This window comes from Dermacentor variabilis, chromosome 11, assembly GCF_050947875.1.
Source record: "Dermacentor variabilis isolate Ectoservices chromosome 11, ASM5094787v1, whole genome shotgun sequence".
In the NCBI taxonomy this organism is placed as follows: domain Eukaryota; kingdom Metazoa; phylum Arthropoda; class Arachnida; order Ixodida; family Ixodidae; genus Dermacentor; species Dermacentor variabilis.
Genome location: NC_134578.1, coordinates 49,575,497 through 49,587,399, shown reverse-complemented (window position 1 = coordinate 49,587,399; position 11,903 = coordinate 49,575,497). Strand labels below are relative to the sequence as shown.

Sequence of the window (11,903 nt, the reverse complement as noted above, 5' to 3'; positions counted from 1 at the left end):
AAGTCTTAATACTTCTCAACACTCCCTCGTATGTACAGTATTTTGCGCATATATAATTCCACTTTAAGAAGAAGCTTTAACTTGGCTGCTCCTTTCTTAAGACGTGGGAGGAGAGATAGAGCGAGCATGAACTTTCATCTGAGCAAGGGCAGTCAGCGCTACAGTTGCGAGGCCTCCATTTATTCTTGGTAGCCGCATTCCATGGTCGTCTACTGTGCCCGTTCAATCAGGCTGCGCTGTCTCTTCGGATCCGGGTCTGATAGCTTGGCCTCTCACTGCTCCGCGGTGAGTGTTTCGGTGTCTATGGTGCCATGTTTTCCGCCACATAACCATGCCATATGGCATAGGGTGTCTGAGATCTCACAGTACTGCATAAGCATGAACGTTGACCGGGTGAGTTTCGGTCGAATGGGATGCCGTGAACGTAGCTGTTGGTGTATACTCTCTTGAGGGTTACTGTCTTTTCCTTAGTTAGGCTGGGGAGAGGTGGCGGGTAGTTTCGGTCTAGCATGTAGTGTTGCAGAATATCGGTGTTCTTTTCGGGTACTTCCTCCGTTCTCTTTGGCGCGTCCTGTGAAAAAGCCCGAGGTGAACGTGATCTCGAGTGGAGGTGTCGGCTGCCTCATTCCCTTCTTTTTATACCTGCTTTCTATAAAAATTCTTGAAGTTCGCAAAATTTCAGAAAGCTCACTCATCAAGTTTACAACTTTGTATCTCTGCATTAAGAAAAAACAGCCCATTATTGTAAACTGCACTTATTAATACATTTACAGCGCTCAGAAATTGGTGTATATAACATAGGCGTAAAATACATGTTTAATTTGTGTATAGAGCTTTTTGTGCGCCTTCGAACACATACTAACGTTATCACGTAAGCGGACAGGTCAGGCATCAAATATGTCTGCTTTAGATGTTGTTACAGATGCCGTTTACAGAAAGGCGATACCTTTTTTTGGCGCAGAGTTCGACTTTGCCAATTTTATACTTCAATATTTCCTAATCTTGCTGAAATTCAGCAATCTTTGCAAAACCTGTTGCTCGCTACATTTTGTAGAATGCCACATTAGTAGACAACCACACTATCTCCTAATTTTAACAACTGTCCCTCTAGCTGGTCCAGAAGTTCCTTGATAAAAATATTTCCTTGTCTTACGTGCATGTGAAAAGGAAAATTGAAGTTTTCACTGACCTTGAGCTTCCTTTCAATTTCTAATTTCTGGTCACTTGTCAAGTCAAAAGTTTATTGAAGTTTCGGAATGCACATGCGGCGTATCGAAATGTCAGTGAACTTTGGACTACGACGAGGAATGACGAGGAAGCTTTTTGTTTTCTTCTAATCGCAGGCATGTTTGGCGACTATGATTGTGCGCTCTGATAAACTACGTCTCCTCCGAAAAGCTGACACTCACAGGGGTTTTGCAGGTCTGGCTTTCATTGCTGGCGTTTGCACGGACTATAATGTTGCAGTGGCAGAAGACGATCCACACAAGTTCAACGGAGTATCTGCGTTGGCTCATGAGATCGCACATGTGTATGTTGGTTCCCAATACGAATCTAAAATGCATGGGTCATCATCGTCCCCAGTTACAAAAACGGGATTAATGGAGCACAGCAGAAATCTTTCCCATGCTACAGTAGACACAGCGAAACACTATCGATGTCCGCCATATTTATGCTCCCAGCCAATGAGAAAATAGCCAGTTTCTGAGCTTATAAAAGTCGACAGTGTGGCGGAATTTGCCGGTGTCCACAACAGCACTCTTGCTGTAGTGCAATGCGAAGTTTTATTATTATTATTATTAATATTATTCTTAGTAGTAGTAGTAGTAGTAGTAGTAGTAGTAGTAGTAGTAGTATTTTCGTGTTAACCTTTAGTTAGTGCAAACATAAGGATTCTTTTAGCTCTGTACCTATAAGCTGAGGGAAGGTCGCTCGCTGCCCAGGCTATAACCGGCCGAAGAGCCCTCGCAATGCGCGGAACGTATGGAAGTGGTTACGGCGGCAGGGCGCAGAGAGAATGCTGCATATGGCGAGGGTGCGTCAGCTGCGCTGTCAAGAGGCAGAGGCTGATGATGCATTCGGCTGGCCGGTTGCGAGGGCTCTGTCAGCGCGCTTTACATTCGGCTAGTCTAAATTGAGCACACCGAACACATTCACCTCCTCGCTCATTTAGAGCTGCAGAAGCCCTTCTTACCGCTAATTGAAAGCTCTCGGAGGCACCCTCACGTTCGACTTGAGAATGCGACCGAGACCTGGCGGAGTTGTGGTCGCCAAGCTGCTGCAAGTTCTGTTGCCTGAGCGTCGTCTGCAACTGTGGTAAGCAGGTGCAGTGGCAGTCGGATGGCCTTGATTATCCGCCATGTTTATTTCCAATGAGAACGGCTTGCGTGTTCCTGCTCCCGGCCAGCGATTACTCTGTCGATTAACTGTGCTTTCGCCTCGGGCACGCTTCCTCGGCCTACGACCAAACCGGGCTCCGAATCATTGCAGTCCGAGTCCGACAGCACTGAGAATTAACTAGCCGATTTTACCAAAGCTGAGAACGGCCGTAGCAAGAAGCACAGATGAATAGCTGCATGGACATAAAGAACGGGCGGAACCTGCCAAAACCACTCCATATATTTCACAGAAAGATAGCTTGAGCAGCCTCACCAACCCTTTCTTTTAGGTAGTAGTGCTGGGCAATGCTTGAATTTGCTTATGCATTTGCGGTGCTCTAGGCTTTGTACGAGCAAATGTTTTGACCTTTTCTTTTCAGGCTTGGGGCGAGTCACGATGGCGAGATAGCACCATTCCAGATTGAAGGTTATCCCGAAGGGCTTAACTGTTCGGGGGAAGATGGATATTTAATGAGCTATTCGGGCACAGGCAAGAACATGTATTCGCTTTCAAACTGCACTGAGGCCCAAATCCGTTTCGTTGTGAGGTATGTAAAACCTTCTTTCAATCGTTGCCCAGCACAAACCACTACATTCTAGTTCCCGTGTATTAAGGCTTGTTCTTGAAATCAGTTTTGTGCGTTTTGGCATGGAGTGTTTCTCGTCGGGTTGTTCCATGTGCGTAGGTGCGTGCAAAACAGAGGGGGACTAGTGTGCTAAGGAAAGCTATTTTGTTTGCACCTTACACGTTGCTACCCTGAATCTGTTCACTTACGGTCACGACAGAATTGGCTGATAACTCGCATAAATGTTACAGGAGAACTTTGTTTTGTAAGCAATGTGGAGTGATGTGGTTGCGTTCTTCCACAGGTCTCTGCCACAGTATTGCGTCGAAGTTCGTACAGAAGCAAACTACTCGAGCCGCTTTTACCCCGGACAAAACATGACGTTCGGACGATTTTGTAAAATGATGCATCCAGAACATGTTGACGTGCAGGTCTCGGACGTAAGTAGTCATTCCATTGCCTTATAGCACAAGTGTGGGATAATTTTATCACGTGGTTGTAAGACCCGTAATGAAAACTGCCAAACAGCTATTCGGAGCGAAGTTGTTCTAGTCAAGCTGAAATTTGGTTTTCCTCTCTCATAAATTTGACGTTTCGAATATAGTAGAACTTGAATGGCGTTCTGGGCGAGGTGGGCTTAAGTTATGGCGTGATTTCAGCGAGAAGCACTGAAGTGCCCAAGGAGGCACGTGAGGTTAACGGAAAGAACTCTGTCGGGTCTTCTTTTCGCTAACCTCATGTTTGTCTTTTTCGCACTTCGGTGCTTTCTGCTACAGCCATGCTGTGAACATAGCGAAAGGTCACTGTCCTTATTAAAAACTAATTTAAAAAGCTAGCTTGTAAATTAACAGCAGAAAGAAATACTCAGGCTACGAGAGGCGCGGTATAGGCGAGGGCTCCGGATTTGTTTCTGCCATTTAGTATTGTTAACAGGCGCCCAAAGCTTGGCGCACGAGTGCGTGTGTCTTATTTTTTTCCTTTGGGTATGACTCCTTTGAAAATGTCTCTGCCACGGCTGGGAACAAAAGCCACTCCACGAATTCATTTAAATCCTTTCACAGCATAATGAGAAAACAATTTCGGAAGCATTTTCAGATTGATGTAGTGTGCGAAGCTATCCAACAACATTGTGAAAGCAATAACGCAGTAGAAATAATGAATGACGCATGTCCTCACGTGGCGATCGCCCATGCTTATTGATTTCGATGCCAATGCTATGCCCACCTCACTGGGAACAATTCCTACTTTGTTGCCATGCCGAATTATACATGTGCTATGCACATTGTCATTGTGAAACACAATTAGGATGTTTGACGGCAAGCCCTCGACTACGCAAACTTCTCTCACAACGTCGCGAAAAGAGAGGGCTTACCACAATGGGAAAGAGACGAGTACAGAGAGGGTAACGGTTGGAGGTCACTCATTCCATTTTAGTCGTTATAATGACATTAGCTGGGAACTTTATCCACTCTGCGATACGTCTGTGTGTATCTAACCGCTTTCACATACCCAGTGACTCAAGTTGTCCACTAGCCTGGACCACTAGGTATGCGCTAGCTGCTCTCTTGCCAAGCAGAGATGGGCCAAGGGGTATGCAGCGGAATATACAACCTGGTGGTGGCTACTGTATGCTGCAGTAGACCCGTTGGGTCACCTCGTGCGCACCTACTGGGTATGTGGCCAACACACAACTCTGGCACTGCATATGCGATATTGGTGTGTGGCATTCTTGACCAATCCTCCGACATGATTATGCCAAATGGACACGAGAGGTATCCGGCTTTAAATTTGCATGCAGCTTAAAGATATTGACACGTGAACTCGTTTACCTTTTACGGGTGAGCGCTTTTACCGTCCACGAAATGTTATCGCTCAGCGCATGACGCGTCTAAATGTATCGGAAGTTTCTAGAATATTATCGATGCTTCTATCCACCGTCTGTTGTCACCGAACCTTGTGTAATCTGATTGCACGTATGCGCGACGCGAATTGTGTAGAACTTTGTGGAATACACGCGGGTCCCAGCGATTAGTCTGGAACATTCGACGATTGATGTATAAAAGCCGACGCGCTTGACCCGTTGATCCTATTTTCGACGATCGCCGACTGTGTTCGCCGCTGTCGCCGTTCTTTAAGTGTAGCCTGTTTTGTGGGCGCAGGTTCGCCGAATGAAAGCTAGTTTTGTTTTTCACAGTATTGCTACTTTGTTCTTTAACGTCACTACCACGTGACAATATTCACACTTTCCCCATAATGGTGCAGCAATGAATGCGGTGGCAACACCACGTTCGAAGATTACACGTAGTGTAAGACTCGTAGCTGTAGTGGCTGTATGAATTAAAGTAAATGCGAGCTAAGTAAAAAACAAGCTGCTGTGCTACGGATCCTCTGTTTGAATCGTTCCATCGGACTGTTTCGTTTATATTTGTTATATAAGGTGAACGTCTTTCTTGACGACTTTGACCACCTTTCCGTGCTGGGTACGTTTCAAACCTCTTTCCCAGGCCGATCCCGGACGTAGCGCACAGCTGCGCCAATAACTTTACATAATTTTCAGTTTTGAGATGTGTTATCGCATCTGACTTTTAGTACGTAAGTCTGAGAAGATGTAAGATATAGGGCAAGAGCTTCCGGTGTTTTGCTTCGTGACATTTGTTTGTGCGCTGCCATTCTGAAAATTTTGAGGAATGCTTTTGTCATGAATGTGAGACCTGGTCTGAGCAACTGCAGGAACAGAATAGTATGGCAGTACAGTAACCCGCATATACCGCATTTCATATACCATGGTATGGCATGTATAGCATACAGGTACCTAAACAAATGCAGAATCTTGTGGCGACGGCGGTGCCAGAAGATTACATATAATATGCAGAAGTGCATGTAATGTCTATCGCAATAAAAGCGATAGCGTCCCATCCACAATAGACACCTCTGCGTCGAGAACGGCGGCCACTCGCACTGATAGTTGGAGCCACGGCACTAGGGATACTAGGGAGTTTCAACTGGGGTACAGTGATTACAAGGAGATGTACTGTAACGTGCTATCACTTGACATTGTGGTTGGCAGGGAGATTGCGACTTCGTACGACTGTGATGGCAACACAGTGTGCCGTTGCATTGCCCTAATGCTGAGCGCATTGTTGTTGACGTTCATTGTGAGATGGGTTCCGCGGGAAGTTGTTTATAGTCTCGCGGAACATTTAGGGCAACCAGATACCAAGTGATAAGGATGAGGCAAAAGAAACCATAGGCAGTGGGTTGCCGAATAAGATTTGCCGACACACTTCTGCATTTAGGTCAATGCTCCATCGTATGTTGTTCTTGTTTCCGGCCAAGAGCGCAGTCGAAGCCAGAGGGTTCCTGGACTAAAGAGCCATCCCAAATTCGGGTGATACCGGGCTTCACTCGCGACACTGTTCCGAATAATAAACGTTTCTTTCTATCTCTCTCTTTCCGCGCAATCACGCGTCTTGCGTCGGTGGCCTCTACGCGCGGAACCCACATTGCGGTAAAGCTAGTATTCGTATCGATGTTCCTTACGTTGAAACAGTATGCTGTGAACTTCAAGTAACAGACACACCACTCACTCCGTTATGGTAATGGATGGTGGAGGGGTGGAGGGGAAAGAAGCCCTGGTAGCACAATGAAATGCGGTTCATAATCGCGCCCTATGTGTGTCCGGGAAATGGTAGACATAATTTAATGTTGCATTTGATTGTGTTTGTTTCTATAATACAGGAAACAAGATGGTAGTATATTGGGTTTCTTACATGCCTCCTGCAACATTTCTCGGACTCTCTGGCGCTGCTTTTCTTCCACCTCAGAGAGTATCTGCTTTGGAAACTGGTATCAGTCTCCTGATCATATTAATGTCACTACCCGAACCTGTTCTGAGCTCCAAATTCTCATCATTTCGTGAGTTGGGGCAAGGGCCTTACAAGTTTGTGATACACTACTCCCTAAACTCTCCGCAACCGTGCTGCATTTCTGGTAGAGAAATAAAAGGCGGCGTTATAACATAGCTCCCAGAGTTTATAAAACAGCTTCATAAAGTCATATTTCATTTGCATCTAAAGATAAGAAATCGCACCCTTCGCAACTGTAGTTCAACCTGGGAAGTACTGCTAAACGAACCAAGTGTGCTACGGTTGCGGTTTACGAGAACCATGAAGCGCAGTGCGCAGAACGGAACTCGCTAATTCCACGCGCTCAGCGATTCGCGACCCGGGTTTACGAACGCCAACAAGTAGTGAGTGCCGAACAGTGTTAGCGAATTCTGTGGTCTCGAAGATTCGTAGACGCCTCGATTCTCGTGACTCCGGCTTCCTGCGTATCTGAAGCGGCACCCGCATCATGTGGACAGGCTCAGAAAAGTGTTACCAGACGTCCATAACTTCAGTGTAACAAATGCGTGCCAGTAGAGGCTTAACACCTCCTTACGCATTGTCTTCGCTCCTTCGGAGAAAGGGGGCCGGAATTGCCGGTCAAGACTCACGGACAAGTCCCGCTAGTCGCCAGCACCTTAACCGATCAACTGATCAACCCACAGTGCTTTTTCCTTCAAGCCTAAGTTCCTGGAAGAAGTGGCGCCGTCGCAAAATCTGCTGTATGTTTATTGCGTATACAGATGCTGTCGTCTTTATTTCAAGACATCGCAGGAGCAGGTGCGCAATGAGATAGCAAGCGCGAGGTAAGAAAACTGAACGAAGTAGCAAAACCACAAAGTAATAGGGAGTAACACCTACGCAGAAGTATAGCTAGGTGGGACTATTATTATGAAAGTATAGGTTTACAAAATAACAAGCACGGGGCTAAGCGTGACGTCATCGAGATGTACGTCTTTAGAGCTGGTGTTCGTCACTCATCGATCTGACCTGCTGGAGAACCTTGAAATTCACGATGTCACCGATAGTCTGAACTGGCACACAAAGTGACATTTACTGAGCAGTACCTTGTGGCGTTAGAACGACGATGTACGCCTAGCAACGCTTCTGAAACCATCATGGTCGCTCATGCAACTAGGATTTGTAAGGTTTGCGAAAGAGTGCATGGTGTCGGGTTGCAGCTGCTTAATGAAGCCACTGGCTGTAAAGTCTGTGGGATGAGTGAGTGAGTGAGTGAGTGAATAAACGTTTATTTGGTCCAGCAAAACGCGATAAAACGCGCACCCAGCTAATCCCACGACGGGACTGACAGATCTAGTCTGCTGGCCCGATCGCGGGCGCGCTGGACGGCCAGGATTTCGTCCTTAAAGACGGGACTTCGCAGGAGCGCGTCCAATATTTCCTTGGGGAATTTCGGGCCCAGCGTGCTCGTTTTTTACAGCGAAGTTGTATATGGCTAGCCGATTCCTCTGTCCATCCGTTCGTCTGTCGGTCGTTTGTACGCCGAAAACTTCTCCGGCGCAACCCCATGCGCATGCGCGAAACAATAAGAAAGATAGGCGCGCGATTAGCCAGCACCACCTAGATAGCACAAGGCATGTTACTCTGAACCATGACCATCACGCTACTTGGTACGAAATTTCCATTGACAAGGCTGGTGTGATCAAAGCGGTGATATAAAAATCACTGTTTCCTACTTGGGGGCATCCGCATTAGATTCTATGGTAGTCGGGCCAGGTAACATGACGTCAGGGATTGGAGTGAAAAAGCCTTGTGCTATCTAAGTGGTGTTGGATTAGAAGCCCCAATTGTGACGTCGTTGCTCTCTAGTGCAGCAGAGCGAGCGCGCAGCAGTTTCTCCCCGGCTTCGAAATGGGAAGGCCAGGCGTAATACGTACTCCTGAGGTGCAGGCAGCTTGCGATCAGCGACGCCGCCAGCAGAACCGGCAACGAGGTCGTCTAGGCTGGGCTAACGCTGCAGCCCGGGCACAAGAACAGGCTCGTGCATGCAGCCGAGCGCAAGCAGCAACTGCATACCGAGGATCCGGCAGCCTACCAAGCCGTCGTTTAATCAATCGTCGGGATTAAACGAGTGATAAACACCGGGGCCGCGCGTTTCAGCTTCCCTGGTTAACCGTCGGTACGGGGTGCCCGGGCGGTGATTTCTTTTTGAGACTGTACCGCCTACCACGCTTCATCTCTCCCCACAACCCCATTTCGCATGAGGGTGGCTTGATCAATATTCATTACGCCTACAGCATGCTATTTCACTATGTCATTTATTTTTCGCCTCAAATAGGGTGATGTCCAGAGTTATGAAGAGTGCAAAATACACTGCTGCTGGAAGTTTGACTTCGGAAGTCTCGAAAAACGAAGTGGAGTTGATGGTGATTTAGACGCCTACGATTCCGATTATGAAGATCCCCTGGAGTGCCATATACACAACATGCTGGAAGCAATGCCGTGTGCAATTGGCAAGGTGGGCGGTATTTAATTTTCACCGCATGCGTTTACTCAGAGTGAATGGCACAGCTTTCTTTTTATTTGGCCTTATGCTGTTGAAGGTCAGCATAGAAATGTAGCTCCCATAATTTCCCAAGAAACTGAAGGGACCATTCCTATTGCAGTTCCCATCTCTATGTCTTTCGCACCGCCGTAGATTGTGTGACGACCCACTTTGTGTGATACTACTGACCGAGACGTTGCACAAATCGCGCATGCCGTTCGCGAAACTGCGAGAACATTTTGAAAAATCATGTGCGGGAGTTTCTGAAATCAGTCTATCTTAAAAGAGAAGCCCAAGATTCAAGAAGCCAATTAAGATGCATCTGGATTGTTACGTTATCTGCAACAAGCACAAACGTTGAGCGCCTAACCTCTCGCAATGTTCGGTGGTTCGTTTTTTTTTCTCCTATGCGTCGATCCGCTTCGGCAAATGATCTGACTCTCTTTTCCTTAGGTTCGATATTACTTGCAAGAACAAGTGTCGCAAATCCAGAAAAAAAAGGACCCGCAGACACATGCGATTTTTTTCCTTTGTATTGTAACACTCTATCCACACCTACTTGGGCAAGTTTTTCATGTAAATAGTAAAAAAATTAAGTTATGGTGTTTGACGTGCCAAAACCACTTTCTAATTATGATGCACGTCGTAGTGGAGGACTCCGGAAAGTTCATCCACCTGGAGTTCTTTAATGTGCACTTAAATCTAAGTACACGGGTGTTTTCAAATTTCGCCTCCCTCGAAATGCGGCCACCGTCACCGGTATTTGATCACGCGACTTAGTGCTCAGCAGCCCAACACCATAGCCACAGAGCAACAACGGCGGTTTGTAATGAGTCCACTAGGTTTACAGCAGATATATACATTTTATTCAGAATAAGCACGTTCTAGGTGTAAATTATAAGCCGCGTTCCTCATAACATCGAAACCACGCTGAACAGCCTAGTTTTACACCGTAAGCTCTTAAGGGCTCAACCTACTGGCCATTTCGCTTGGCGATGTTGTCCGCCACCACCACCTGTATCCGTCGCAGTTATTGCCAGGAACGAGAATAAAACATAACCAGTTCCCCCTGGGATTGAACCCGGGCTCTCGGTGCGGGAGTCAGCCACTCTACCATCGCCCCACGCCAGCGCTTGCTAGTTGCTCCAGAAACATGCTCTATAAAGGCGTCCTAGCGTGGGAGGAGTCACGGGATGTGAGATGCGCGCCGCGTAGTGTCGATGCGTGCAAACTTTGCATTGCAGTTGCGTTGTATTCCAGCGTCTGTCACGACATGCAGCAGTTTCATCGTATCGTGCAAGCTGTCAAGGGATGTGACATGTGCGCCAATTAGTCTCGATACCTGTGTTTACTCCTCGGTACACGTCATGACGCCTCCTCTCAAAATGTGAACCGCTGCTGAAAAAGCGAATCATAGAGCTATGTGCGCGGCTGCATGCAGGTAACGCCGGGCTCTGTAGGCTGCTGTGCAGATGGCAGCACAAGCGGTCGACGCCGTGCAGAGTTCATTTCGTTCTAGGGAAAACGATGCAAACAGACTGTTTCCTATGGAGCCGCTCGTCCAGCGTATACGCTGTGACTGTGCAACGTGTGCCGCGCAGGCATGTCACTTTTCTTTTGCTGCCTCTTGTGGAGAGGCTATATAGTCTAGCTATGGTCAATCGGTAAAGCTCGGTAGTCCGTCGCAGGCCACCGACAGGCACGCGGCTATGCTAAGGGTATTGAGTTACGTGCGCACGTCTTCAAGGGTTAAAGTACCGAAGAAAGGCATAAAAAAGGAGCTGGGTAGCATCGCCACTGCAGCGTTTCGGAAAGGATGTTCGTATGTCATAGTCGTCGTACGCATGACCTTATTTTTCCTTCCTCTTACAGACGTGCTGGCGAGGTGTTTGTGGAGAACACAACTGGACAGAGATATACAACAGTTCGCATACTTCTCGCACATTCCAGACTCTTTAATTCCTATGACGTTATGAATAGGACAAGTTGATGTACACATGGACGACGTAAGATCGAGTAACTTAACTCTGCTGTTGCGAATAGAAGCCGCAATGAATCAAGTGCCGCAGGAAGTTGAGTGCCGTACAAGAAAAAATGTCAGAAATCTTCAGCGGAACAATAAAAATAATATCACGTATTTATGGAGTTGCCTCGACAAATAAATGTCTTTATTTGGTTATGCTCTTGTGGACAACTTGACCACTACGGCACCACTCCAAGAAAACGTTGCATGTGGGAAAGTGACGCACTACCGTACATAAAGCACCTAGTACTGTGCCGCTTTTTATTAATCATATGGACACTCCAGGCGCATTTTTGCCGTCGCTGTTACCGCGATGTATCGTAGAAAAACTAGCGTCGCCGCGCGCCGTATGCTGTATGGGCTAGTGAAAGCATGCGAGGGTGAGCCCACGATCCCGGCACAATCTCGCGCGCTCAAGGGAAAAAAGCGGGGAGGAAGCGCACCGTCTTTCGTCGCGAGCACAGAACAGGGGCAGTGGAGAGGGGGGGGGGGGGCGAGTTGGACAGGCAGCGCACGGTGGCGCGGGCTTTATTTTGATGGCGCTCT

At 47.3% G+C, this 11,903-nt stretch overlaps 1 protein-coding gene across 1 annotated transcript; it reads left to right on the top strand.

Annotated features, from left to right (window-relative positions):
- Nucleotides 1-1,462: 1,462 nt before the first annotated feature.
- Nucleotides 1,463-11,393, top strand: LOC142563539 (uncharacterized). The gene is made up of 4 exons (XM_075674087.1): nt 1,463-1,531; nt 3,249-3,384; nt 9,128-9,307; nt 11,207-11,393. Exons 2-4 carry the CDS (start codon nt 3,322-3,324, stop codon nt 11,291-11,293), a joined length of 330 nt encoding a protein of 109 aa, XP_075530202.1. The 5' UTR covers nt 1,463-1,531; nt 3,249-3,321; the 3' UTR covers nt 11,294-11,393.
- Nucleotides 11,394-11,903: the final 510 nt, after the last annotated feature.

What these genes read in the sequence shown, in the direction of transcription:
- LOC142563539 (XM_075674087.1), top strand. Translation starts at nt 3,322, where the DNA reads ATGACGTTCGGACGATTTTGTAAAATGATGCATCCAGAACATGTTGAC. An exon ending in TTGACGTGCAGGTCTCGGAC is followed by an intron (nt 3,385 to 9,127) that starts GTAAGTAGTCAT and finishes CGCCTCAAATAG; the next exon opens with GGTGATGTCCAGAGTTATGA. An exon ending in TGCCGTGTGCAATTGGCAAG is followed by an intron (nt 9,308 to 11,206) that starts GTGGGCGGTATT and finishes TTCCTCTTACAG; the next exon opens with ACGTGCTGGCGAGGTGTTTG.